Raw genomic sequence first — 11,742 nt, 5'->3', positions numbered from 1 at the left:
GGGCAGGCAGCCGGGCACCCACCCTCCGGGGCGGGCCAGGGGCCACAGAGAGCAGCTTCCTTTGCTCCTCTTACTTTTCTGGCTTCTTTATGGAGGAGAAAAGGTAGATTGCGTGCTGCCGGAGAAGGGGGCCCCCAGCCGCTCAGCTCCTCCCATAGAGCCCCAGATCCGGAGCTTGAGGGGGGCCAGAGCCCGCGCCCTCCAGCCCGCTGCTCGCCCCCGTCCCAGGAGGGCCGCGCCCTCTCCCAGCCTGCACGCTGGCACGGGTCTGGCTGGGAACCTCTCCGATGCATGAGTTTATTTACACGAGCGCACTCACGCAGGTCATTCCATCACGTCTCCATATCCAGTTAACGAATCACCCGCATTGAAAAGATAAAATGTTCGTGGAAACCGGACTGTCTCCTACTGCACAGAGAGGACAGGGATCCGGCCCTTCGGCGCACCTGAGCCTCAGGTGAGCCTCAGGTGGGCCGGCCGGGCCGCGCGAGTCTGGAGTTGAGTTCAGTCTCAGTGGTGACGGCTCGTGCCAGCCTCCCGAGCCTGGAGGTCCTGCCCTCACAGCCGGGTGGCGGAGCCGGATTTAGGGGCCGAGTCGCCCCCCAAGGCGAGGGAGGGCAGGGACGGGGTCCTGAGAGGCAGCTGACCCAGACCGGCCCGAGGGCCTGCTCATCTGACTCAGACACGCGGGGCCCAAGTTCTGACCTCACACAGCAGCTTCCTGGGAGCGGGGGCCGGGCCCGCAGAGAAACAGGCCCACGCTTGAAAATCTTCTAGGGAGAGATCTGCCTGCAGCCAGTGGGGATCCCACCCTCGCGGGCCTTCGCAGGGATGGGGTAGGGGACACGGGTCACCTCCCTCCTGTCCTTCAGTGTCCCCAGCCTCCCCATCAGCATGTGGGGGCTCACGGTGAGCGCATGAAGGACACCACGAGACCCCGCCTGGCCCGACTGGTCACGACTGCAGGACCCACGGGCCATTGTCTCTCGTCCGCTGCTGACAGACCTCTAGGAGGACAGCGACTTCCCAGTGACTGACCGGTTTGCCCTTGTCAGTGCAGCCCAGCCTCATCCCTACGTGTATACTGCAGTGGGGACACGCATTAGAGCTGTTAGAGGAACCAGTGTACACCACCGCTAATCCTAATAAACCAGATGTTTTCGGAACGTGTCGTCTGCTCTGTCTGTCACGTGGGGCTCTGATCCCCAGCCCTCCCCCCCCGCACCCCTCCACTCTTTCCACACAGTGGCCAGAGGGGCTGTTCAATGGGGCCTTCACTGCGCACTTTCTCCCATGGCTCCCACCGCACTCCAACCAGACCACAGAACTTACGCAGCCGACAGGCCCCGGCCCGTGGCCCCCAGGCCTGCCCTGCTGTGTCCATCAGCCCGGGACACGCCTGCCGCCTCTCCAGCCTCCTTCTTGGTGAGGCCTCCCTGCTCCTGCCCTTGCTCACCAACCACGGCCCCACCGGGACGCCTCCCCTTCTCCAGTACATGGATTGTCCTCGGCCAGGACCTGCACCCACTTGTCTACTGGTAGCTCTGTCCCCCTAGAACTGAGCGGCAGGGCAGGGTGTCCTGCTTTTAGATCTCTGACTGGTGTCAAAGGGGCCCCGGGAAATACCTGTCCAGTGAGAAATGGCCAGGCGTTGAGTTGGGCCTTGGGTCGTGGACAGGGTTGACCCCACAGCGTGCAGCCACTTAGAAGGACCAGCGTGGATTTGGTGATTGGCTGGTGGCTTCAGCCTCTCAGGTGCTCTGGCACAGCCGCACGTGGTCAGCCTGCGCTGGGCCCTGCCGATGGGGCCTGGTGTGGGTCTGGCCGGAGCCCACCCTGCCGGGCCTTGACCCCTGCCCAGAGGCCCCTCCCAGGGGCTCAGATTCACTGACACCAACCTAACCCTGAGCCTGAGGAACTCAGACCTGGGCAGCACTGCCTTTATTGGCCTTTCCTGTGGCCGGTGAGCATTCCCACACCATCAGAGGCTCCCAACCGAGCACCCACCCACAATCTGCTGGCCTGAGCAGCAGGGACAGGAGAGCAAGGATCCGACCCAGGGGGGCCGGAGGCAGCCCCGAGGGAGTGGGAAATAAGCAGGAGTGGGGTGCCAGGCCTGCAGCGGAGGGGGTCCAGGGAAGCCTCGGGGGCAGAGGGAGCCCAGGCGCGTCCTAGAAGTGAGACTTACAGGATGGGTACAGGAAGCCCAGGACCCCCTCAAGGATGAGTAGCCAGGGGAGAGCCCAGCGGGAGGTGCAGTACCAGCAGCAGCCACAGGGGGCAGTCAACTGCCGACTGGAGGGGTCTGGCTGCGACTGAGCAGACTGCTGAGCAGGCCACAGCCTTGGCTGAGGAAAGCTGGCGGGGAGGGACAGCCACGACTCTCTCCCCCATTTTCCCCGGCTTCCTAGGGTGACAGTAAGGGTGAGGGTGACGGTGGGGGTGAGGGTGACCGTGAGGGTGGATTAGGGTTAAGACCAGAAGTCTCCAGCCCTTGGCTTCCAGTCCCTGGCCCAAGATGGCTGCCCAGCTCCTGCCAAAGCGTCTTTGTCCCAGCCGAAAGGAAGAGGTCGCAGCTTGTGTTTTAGTTCATGCCCAGAATCTGGTGGCACTGCCCTGGCTAAATGCAAGCGAGGCTGGGCAATAGCCAGGCAGAAAAGGAGAGAGGCTCCTGTCAGAAGCCGCTGGAAGCCTGTGCCCCAAAATGAAGAGTTTGAGCCGCGGCTTTATCCGAGAGGAGAACCAGGCCACCATGTGCCTGGAGAGGCGGCCAAGGCAGGTGAGTGGTGAGAATGGGCCATGGGGAGAGGCCCCGAGGGCGGAGGCAGGCGCCTCCTTGACCAAGCCTTGACCAAGGCTGAGGTGGTGGGGATGGACTGAGCCAGCAGCCACTGAAGGGTAGATCAAGGCTTGGGGGCCAACCACTGCCAGGGGCCCAGGAACCCCGAGAGAACGTGAGGCTCAGGTGTACTTTAGAAAACGCAACAGCCAAGTTGAAAAAATATGCCCCAATTACTCGTTTTATTTTTCAGGAAAGAATGGAGCTCCATCTTGGTGGAACCCCCACCCCTACAGCAAGCGGGAGTGACACCCCAATCTGTCACACCTGCTTTGGGTGGTTGGCCGTGGGGCCTCCGTTCAGCTCCATGAATAAGCAGGCGCAGCGGGATTCTCATTCACGCCAAGGAGCTGAGCGCTGCCCAGGTCACAGCCAAGGTGCAGGCCATGCTGTGACCCCAGAGACAGCAGAGGGAGGCTGGTGGCGGAGACCAAGTGACCAAGTGCAGTCAGGGCCGGCGGATCGCAGACCACCAGCAGGGGGCAGTATCGCCGAGAGCCGCCTCCTGGCCCAGAAGCAGAAACTCCCCGAGGCCGGACTCTTCATAAATCCTTCCGAGGTCAGTGGTACATTTATTTTTCCAACAGTGACAGTTTTATGCCCTCACAATGTCTCCCCCGTGATCTGGGGCTGCCCTCGGCCCTGGCGAGAGCTCGCCTGGCTTTGCAGCCAGAGGCAGGGCCACTTCCCCTGGGGTCCTGTCAGCTGCGGTGAGACAGGGCCTTGGCGCTTGCCAGGTAGAGGAAAGACAAGACACAAAGTCTCTTTTTTTTTTCCCAGGTAGGGAGGATATTGTAGGGTAAGTGGGGGAGAAAACTGTTTTCTATAGACTTAACTCATGTAACTGGATCAGGGCCAGGAGGAGGGCGAGGCAAGGGAGGCACTGATCCTGATACAAATGTAAGAGGACACCCCGAGACTCAGACTACGGGCTTCCTTTTGCTTCTAGTCCCAGCATGACTCAGCATGGAGCTGATTTGCCTCCTGGCCTCCACCCCCCAGACCCATTTTCCCCTTTGGGGGGGTACAACAAGCTATCCTCAAATTTACACTTTTGATATACAAGTTGTTTATTCCTTTGTCCAGTTGATCTATTTTTCTGCCTGTGAAAAGTTGGTGGCTATTTTGAGTTGGGCTAGAATGCATGTATCTCCCAATAGATCTGAAAATATTTTGTTATTCAACAGTTTTACAGAAAAGACTGAATGAATGAAAGTCTTTAAATATTTATTTATTGATGCATACAAGAACTGGGGTACAGGCCAGAGGTGTGGGGGTGAGAGGAGTCACCGGAGACAGAGTGGTGGATAGATTGAAATCCACTGCTGAGGGGAGCAGCGGGGAGACAGGAGAGGTCAGCTGCGCCCCGTGGGTCAGCTCCCTGGTGGGGGATTGAACTCGTGCTGCAGTGGCTGCTGATAGCTTCACAGTGCTCAGCTTTAACCTGTTGCGCCACCAGGGAGGTCCCAGAGGTTGTTTTTTAAATTGAAAGTGCAACCACATTCAGACTTCTAAAGAGAAGTCAGATGATATCCAATTCTTTGCGGAATGTGTTCCTTCTGGGGGCTCCCCATGTTTGTGGGCCTGGAGGGTGGGGACAGCCTGCATGGCCCTCACACACAGCCCCAACATCTGTGACTTAACTTCCTTCCTGCTTACTACAGGCAGCCGCTGCTTCCTGTTTGTGTGTTTGCGTGAACACCTCAGCCAGAAGCCCGTCCCTTTATCTAGCAGCAGCAGAGACTGCAGGAGGGTGTGGCGTGGCTGGGAGGACCCACCTTGCTGCTGGGGGTGGGCAGTTCTGGGGTGTCAATCCTGGGCTGTGCCCCTGCCGTGTGCTTGTATCAGGGAACTAAAGAACTATCAGTATAAAGGACGATTTTCCCTTACACCTGCACTTGGATTCTTACTTGAAATTAGTGGTATTTTACCACTAAAATAGCTTTATATCATTTTAAGTATCCATGAAAAAAAAAAAAAAGATGGGTTTTTATGTAGCTTTCCCCCGAATCCCTATTAAAAGACACCCCAGTAATTTAAAATGTTTAGCGTCCAAACCTCGCATACTTTGGCTCCGTGGGGTGGAGCCCAGCATTTAACAAACATCCAGGCTCCCTGTGATCCGGCTAGTGCCGTGGTGACTCACTCAATGCCCAGGCGAGGGAGTGGTGACCACAGTCACCCCAATAACAAGTGGGCAAACTGAGGCTCGGAGCGGCGGCCAGGCAGCAGGCAGCGCAGCCACGGGGGGATCCCGGCCTCTGGCTCTGGCCCTGGGTTCTGGCCTTGCTGACCCTCGAGGCTCCGGGACCCAGCCCGTCACCGCTCCCTTCCAGACATACAGACGAGCTCGGCGGGCGGGAGCGTGCGCAGGCCGATGCGGCGACAGGAGCCAGTCCTCTCTCCTGCTCGGGGCACAACGTTGACCTCCCAGGCCCTCCCAGGGCAGAAAAGAGCTCAGAGAAGCCTTGGGGTGCTTGCTGCCTGGCATCAGGGCCCAGGCAGTGGGGGACCTGAAGGGTATCTTGACAAAGTGCCTCTGACTGCTCCCCTGAGGGGACCCCAGGGAGGAGGCCTGGCCCTGGGCTGAGGGAGTGGGGGCTTCTGGCTTCAGTCCCTCAGCCACAACAAGGACACTACTGCCCGTGGCCAGTGGAGCGGGGGAGAGGGAGGCAGCTGGGCCCAGGTGAGGGCAGGGGCAGCCTGCCACCCACCGCCGCGGCCGGGCTCTCCGGGCCTCTCTGTCCCCAGCCTGCGGCTCTCCGTGTGTGTGGCGCAGGTGGTCAGTCACACCACAGCTGCAGGACCGGCCTTCGGCAGACGGCTGTGCCCAGCAAATATGTCCAGGGCCACACTGGCTGGCTGGGGGGAAGCAGCGGCTGCCCTGCAGTCACCTCTACTCCACCCAAGCTCCCAGGCCACCAAGTGGAACCCCGAGGGGAGCCCCACTAGCTCCTGTGTGCCCAAGCCCCTCTCTTGCCCTGAATGAGGGGTCTCCCCTCCAGAGCTCTCTCCCGGGCCCTCCCCAGTTCCTGCCCCTAAAGCTGCCAGCCCCACCCCCAGGCTGCCAGGACACGGGCTCAGGCTCCCACGGTGAACTCAAGCTTTATTGCCACGCAGACCCTCCTGTTCCCTCCTGGCCAGCCCTGTGCCCAGGAGGAGACGGTGGGTTTGGGGAAGCAGCCAACCAGGGCCGGGAGGGCCAGCGTGGAGGGAGGGGTGGACACGCCCCACCCCAGGCTTCCCTGAGTGGTGCCCAGCCCCAGGACCTGGAGGCTGGTCTGTGCCTGGGGGAGGGGGCTCATTCCGAGGTGACACCCCCCCGAACCGCCCAGGCACCGGGGGCAGGGCACTCCACTGAGACCCTGCAGTCCGCCATGCACCCATGGGCGCAAGGAGCAGGAAGAGCGGCTGTGCATAGGCAGCCACGGGTGCAGTCCCCAGAGCCCAGGCGACTCGGGTCAGCAGTCCAGGCCGATGGACACCAGCAGGTCCTCGAGCGCCCGCAGCCGCTGCTGAGCCTCCTCAATGGCGCTGTAGGTCTGCACCGTGCTGGCCACATGGAAGCGGATGTCGTCCACCAGGGGGATGGAGTCCGTCTCCTGCCGGGCCGCCACGGCCGCCGCCTCCTCCCTCACGGCCTCGGCAAAGTCCTCCCTCTCCACCAGCTGCGGACAGGCCGGCTCAGGGCACGTCCACTCCCGCTCAGCCCCCACCCACTGGAGCGCCGCGGCCCACCTTCTCGATGACCTTGGCCATGAACTCTGTGCACTGATCCTCGAGCCGCGCCAGGCGGAACAGCTTGGCCACGCGCCACACGCCCACCACGCTGTCCTCGTCCAGCAGCTGAGCCAGGCTACGTCCGCACAGTCGCTTCAGGCCGGGCAGCAGGTACATGTCGGCCACGCTCAGCACGTCGTAGGCCGCTTCAGGAGGCAGCTGCCATGAGGGGAGAGGTGAGGGGAGATGCTGGGTCACCAAGGCCTTGCAGGGGCCCAGAGGCCAAGGCTGGGGACAGAGGACGAGGGGGAGCAGAGGAGCCCGGGGGGTGGGGGGCCCAAGTCCCAGGCATCTCTGTGGGCCAGGCCAGGCAGCAGGCAGGGCCTTTCCGGGGACGTTAAAGACCTGAGCCACGCAGCAGGCCTGTGACCTAGGAGTGAGATCCTGGACTGGTCACTCCATGATCCCTGCCCGTTTCCTGTCTGTGCGGTGCAGGGAGCCAGGCTGGCCGCGGAGACTGGGCTATCCAGCTCCTGCTCTTCCTGCCCCCACGGTGTACCCCAGGCTGGGGGAGGCCATGCTCAGCTCCTGTCCAGACTGCGGCAGGCCAGGGAGCGGGCTGCAGACAGGACAGACCTTTGCCGCCGCATCCCAGGCTGCGAGCACGTGGCGTGCCCCTTCATCTGCTGAAGACTTGAGGAAGTAACAACTGTGAGGCCCCATTTTATAAAGGGGGAACCCGAGGCATGCAGCTGTGAAGGGCTTGGAGCCACTGGAAGCTGCCTACGAGGGGGCGAGGCTCCTGTAGGAGCTGACTGGACAGGCCAGAGCCTGGACAGCTGCAGCAGGCAGGATGTTAAGGAGGTGAGAGGCTGGGCCCAGCGGGGGGCCCATCAGAGGCAGGGGGAGCAGCCAAGCCCCTGGACAGGGGGGCCGGGCCGCCCCCCTTATGCCACAGTGACAGTGGCCCCGCTCCCCAGCTCACCTCCTGGGCAGCTACGGCTCCCTCTTGTGCCGCTTCTGGCTGCTCACAGCTGAAGAGCAGCGCCCCCGCCTCATGCAAGACCCGGCCCACGCAGCCACCCGCCTGGCCGGCGCCCCCCGGGCCTAGGCCCGCACCTCCGTGTGGTCGCTGTAGATGTAGTAGAGCACGTGGGTGAAGATGTCGGGGGAGATGCCGTGCAGGGTGATGGCCGGGAGGCCCCCCGCGGCCTCTAGCTCCTCGTTCTCACAGAAGTGGTCATCCAGCAGGGCCCGGAAGTAGTCGCTGCGTCCACAGAAGAAGGCCTGGGGGAGGCTGGATTCAGGAAGGACCAGGCCAGGGCTGTGCCCGGATGAGCTGGCCCAGGGCCTAAGGTGGGAGCGGGCCGGGGGGACGGGGACGGCACCTTGTGGCAGAGGAAGCTGCAGTCGTTCACCCGGAAGCAGACGTCAGGACAGCTGTTGAAGCCATCAGGACAAGGGAAGGGCAGCTCCCCGAGATCGCCCTGGAGCCGGAAGAGGACGCGCCATCAGAGCAGGCCAAGGAAGAGTGATGGGCTCCACCAGGACCCTGTTCTGCTTTGATTCCCAGAGGACGAGCGAGGCCCCGTTTGCAGATATAAACACAGAAGCAGTAAACGTCAACACTCAAGCTCAGCAAAAAGGACAGGCTCAAGGTCACCCAGGAGCTGAGCCCGGGGTGCAGGCCCCGCCACCACGGCCTAGCCCGCAGGCCCACGCGGGCCCCCTGCCTTGGGCCCGGGCTGCGCTGCTTACGCGGAGCTGAGGGGGCAGGGCGCAGTCGGCCAGCAGGGCCAGGTCCTCCCGGAGCCGGGGGTCCAGGGGCGGGGGCTCGATGGTCAGCACCTTCACGCACGTGCCTGGCTTGGATGCCACTGCGGAGGGAAGAGACTCCTTCAGGAAGCCAGTCACCCCCAGTTCCCGCCTGAGGCCCTGGACCCCGAAACCTGGACACACCGAACTCAGACACCTTCTCGCACTTGGCTTCCAGGTCACCGAGGAGGTCCCACAGCTGGCACTGCTTGGCCAGGCGCTCGCAGTCACTGACGTGCTCCACACCCACGTCCAGGCGGCCTGAGTGTGGCGGGAAGCTCAGGGCCTAGGTGCGCTGGGCTGTCCCCGGGCGCAGCGTCAGCACGGTCCCTCCCGCCGGCCACTAGGCTGGGGCCTGGCCCCTCCCGCAGCCTTAGGCCCGGGCCCGGCACGCCCAGGCCTACTTGCAGCCTGGTTTCCCCATCAAGAGCTGACACCCAAGGTCTGCAGGCCCAGGAGCGAGCAGAGGGCCTCGTCTCTGGTGGAGCACGCTGATCCTGAGCAGGTCCACCAGCCTCGTTATAACCCCCCGGGGGGCGGCTGGATGCACCCCACGCTGCAGTCCCGAGGCAGCCCAAGGCGACAGTCAACCCGCGGCCACACCTGGGTGTGCTGCCAGACAGAAGCACACCCCCTCCCGGGGCCCGCCCCGGTCCTGGGGTCACCTGTGTACAGGTACTGTAGAAGGGCCCCAAAAGCCACAGGGTTGATCTGTGGGCAGAGACAGAGAGGTTAGTGGCAGCTGCCAGCACACCCCCGCTGCTGTCCCTGGGCAGCCTGCTGACCCTCCCGCTCCCAGGGCCGCACCAATGGGTGCCTGAGGACCACAACGCTCTTGCCCTTCCATTTGGTGTCCAGCATGTTGGCGAAGTAGGTGCTGCGCGCGCCCAGGACACAGCGATGTGCCCGGAAGGGCTTCCCGTGTACCACGAAGACCACGTCGCTGTGGATGCCCTGCTCCAGGAGCCTGGAGGGGCAGAGGGGGTGCGCAGCTTCAGCCCCATTCTGTCCCACAGGAGAGTCCACCACCCCGCGAGGCCACGTGCACGGGCCACCCTGCACCCCTTCTCACCGCTGCAGGAAGTCGTCATAGTAATCCCGCCTCCGGCACGAGGCTGTCACCTGCTTGTAATCGCGCAGGGCCCGGCGGATGCCGTCGCTCAGTGCCCCGTAGAGGCAGCGCTCACCATCAAAGGTATTGGCCTCACAGCGGGCTCCTGGGGGCGGCAAGGCTCCCCGGTCAGCAGGGTCCTGGGGCTGCTTGCTGCAGCTGGGGAGGGGCCGCAGGGAAATTCTAATCTCCTTCACTCTCCTCCCCTCTTCCCACAAGCTGTAAGCCCCGGAGACCCCTCCCCAAATTACTCGGGGCCCCACTGGCCCCCACACTTCCCTGCCCGGGCCCAGAGACACAAGCGCATTCGTGTGCACTCACACACATCTCCATGCATGGACACAGACCACACTAAGCTGAAAGCAGGCTCGCAGCTCAGCCTGTCTGTTATCAGGGGCAACACGCAGAGACCCATGACGTGAAGGAGCTGGCCATGCAAAGACCTGGGTAGGGTGGCCTAAGGAGGGCAGTGAGTGCAAAAGTCCTGAGGCAGGGGCAGTCCCGGTGCCGGAGCTCCGGAGACACCTGAGCTCCATCCCTAGTGCGGCCAGAAAGTCACTGGCGCGTCGCCGGGCTGCAGTACCGCGAACGGACTGTAGGTGGGGAAAGGGGCAGCAGGGAGACCAGAGGCAGCTGGTGAGGGTCCAGGCAGAGGGGCTGCGGTGAGCCGGTGGCAGCGGTGAAGGTGGGAGGTGGTCAGATAGGAAGGCTGATGACTACTCGCGGGTGGGACGCAGGGAGCAGGGAAAGTGGCCACGGCCACGGCCACGTCTCAGAGGTGCACGCGCCTTGGAGCCCACCCACCGCGGCCCTGCGCTCACCATTAGCCAGAAGGTAGAGGACCAGCTCCTCGTGCCCACACAGGCAAGCGTAGTACCTGAGGGAGGGAGGGCGGCGCGCTCGAGGCACAGGCAGGACCCCGGCCCGCAGCCCCCCCGCCCCCCCGCCCTGGCACTCACAAGGGGGTGCTGTCCCACTTGTCCCGCACATTCACTTCCACATCCCGCTGCTCCAGCAGGTACCTGAAGGGTGGGGTCAGAGCCTGTGTCACAGGGCTCACGCTCTGGGAGAGGAGAGGGGGGGGGCTCCCCCAGGGCATGACAGGGGCCCAGTAGGCCAGAGCGGAAAGGCGGTCCACACAGGCCAGTGCCCACCGGTGTGGGGGTCGGGCAGCGTGCTGCCGCCGAGTCTGACTGGCCTCAAGGCACTGGAAGAAAGAGGAGGTGGTGACGGGACACCTGCCCCTCCCAGAGCCCTCTGGCTCCTTGGGGTGCAGGGCTGGCTGGGGACAGTGGCGGCAGGAGACCAAGGAGAAGCTGCTGCCGGCATTCTAATAGTGTGGATGTGTCAAGAGAAGCCGTCAGATTCTAGAAGGTGGAAGTTACAAGATTCAGTCGCTGATGGGGTGTGGGAGGTCAGGAGGGCTCCGAGGATGCTCAGGGAGGCAGCAGGCTGAGGCGGGGCCTGGGAGCCGGCTGCGTGGATCCTGGGAGTGCTGAGCGGCTCTCGGCTCTGGGGGTAGCAACTGACTCCTAAGGGGCACCTGAGGCTGGGCAAGGCTCACGGGGTCGGGTGGGGCCAGGAGCAGAAGCCCTGGACCAGCCCCAGTGGTGGTGGGTGAGTGGGGCAGGAGCGGAGAATGGGTAAGGGCCAAGGAAGGAAGAGACCCCACATTCGCCCTCGGCTGGCCAGTGAGCTGGCCATTCCAGCGTCCGGTCTGCATCTAAGAGTGTCGGGATCCCCGGGGCTGGAGGACCACTGGATGCTGGGCAGGCCGAGTCCAGCGCGGCAGCGGTGAGTCGCCTGGCGCCCGCCGGCCCACTGCGCAGAGGCGCCCTCTTCTCTACCCCTCCCTGGGCTCCGCGTAGCAGCGGCCCTCTGCGACCCCGGCGGCAAAGCGCCACCCGTCCCCGCGCGCGGCTGGCGGAGGCCCCAGGGAGGCTCGTGTTCCGGCCGGGAGCCCGGTGGAGGGTGGTCTGCGCTGGGTCCGGCGCCCGCCGCCCGCCCGCCCCGCGTCACCCACTGCACGCTCGGAGCCACGGGCACTGCTGGGCGCCGCACCCCACCCCTGTCCGCACCCTCCCGGGGCTGCGGCGTCCTCACCGCACTCGGCCTACATCCCCTTTCCTGCAGCTGGCGAAGAGATCGCTGGTGTCCATGGTGCGGTCGGCTCGGACCCGAGTCGAACGACCTCAGGCGGCGGCGGAGCGCCCCGGCCGGATGTAAACACGCGCGGCCCCGCCCGCCCGCCCGCCCG

The 11,742-nt window shown here is 63.8% G+C and overlaps 1 protein-coding gene across 2 annotated transcripts; it reads right to left on the bottom strand.

Moving 5' to 3' along the window:
* Positions 1-5,925: 5,925 nt before the first annotated feature.
* Positions 5,926-11,729, bottom strand: ABTB1 (ankyrin repeat and BTB (POZ) domain containing 1). 2 transcript variants are annotated; one of them, XM_004692321.2, is made up of 12 exons: positions 11,589-11,729; positions 10,445-10,507; positions 10,307-10,362; positions 9,447-9,591; positions 9,182-9,341; positions 9,040-9,085; positions 8,519-8,635; positions 8,318-8,436; positions 7,948-8,046; positions 7,679-7,846; positions 6,578-6,778; positions 5,926-6,507 (listed from the first exon to the last, which is right to left on the bottom strand). In XM_004692321.2, exons 1-12 carry the CDS (start codon positions 11,642-11,644, stop codon positions 6,301-6,303), a joined length of 1,437 nt encoding a protein of 478 aa, XP_004692378.1. In that variant the 5' UTR covers positions 11,645-11,729; the 3' UTR covers positions 5,926-6,300. The 2 variants fall into 2 exon arrangements, with proteins under 2 accessions (XP_004692378.1, XP_012587587.1); XM_012732133.1 differs by lacking the exon at positions 10,445-10,507 and having other exon boundaries at positions 11,589-11,712.
* Positions 11,730-11,742: the final 13 nt, after the last annotated feature.

Source organism: Condylura cristata, unplaced genomic scaffold (assembly GCF_000260355.1).
Source record: "Condylura cristata isolate star-nosed mole 26May11 unplaced genomic scaffold, ConCri1.0 scaffold00033, whole genome shotgun sequence".
NCBI classification, from domain to species: Eukaryota; Metazoa; Chordata; class Mammalia; order Eulipotyphla; family Talpidae; genus Condylura; species Condylura cristata.
Note: the sequence above shows the minus strand (reverse complement) of the source record. Positions and strands in the feature narration are given on the sequence as shown.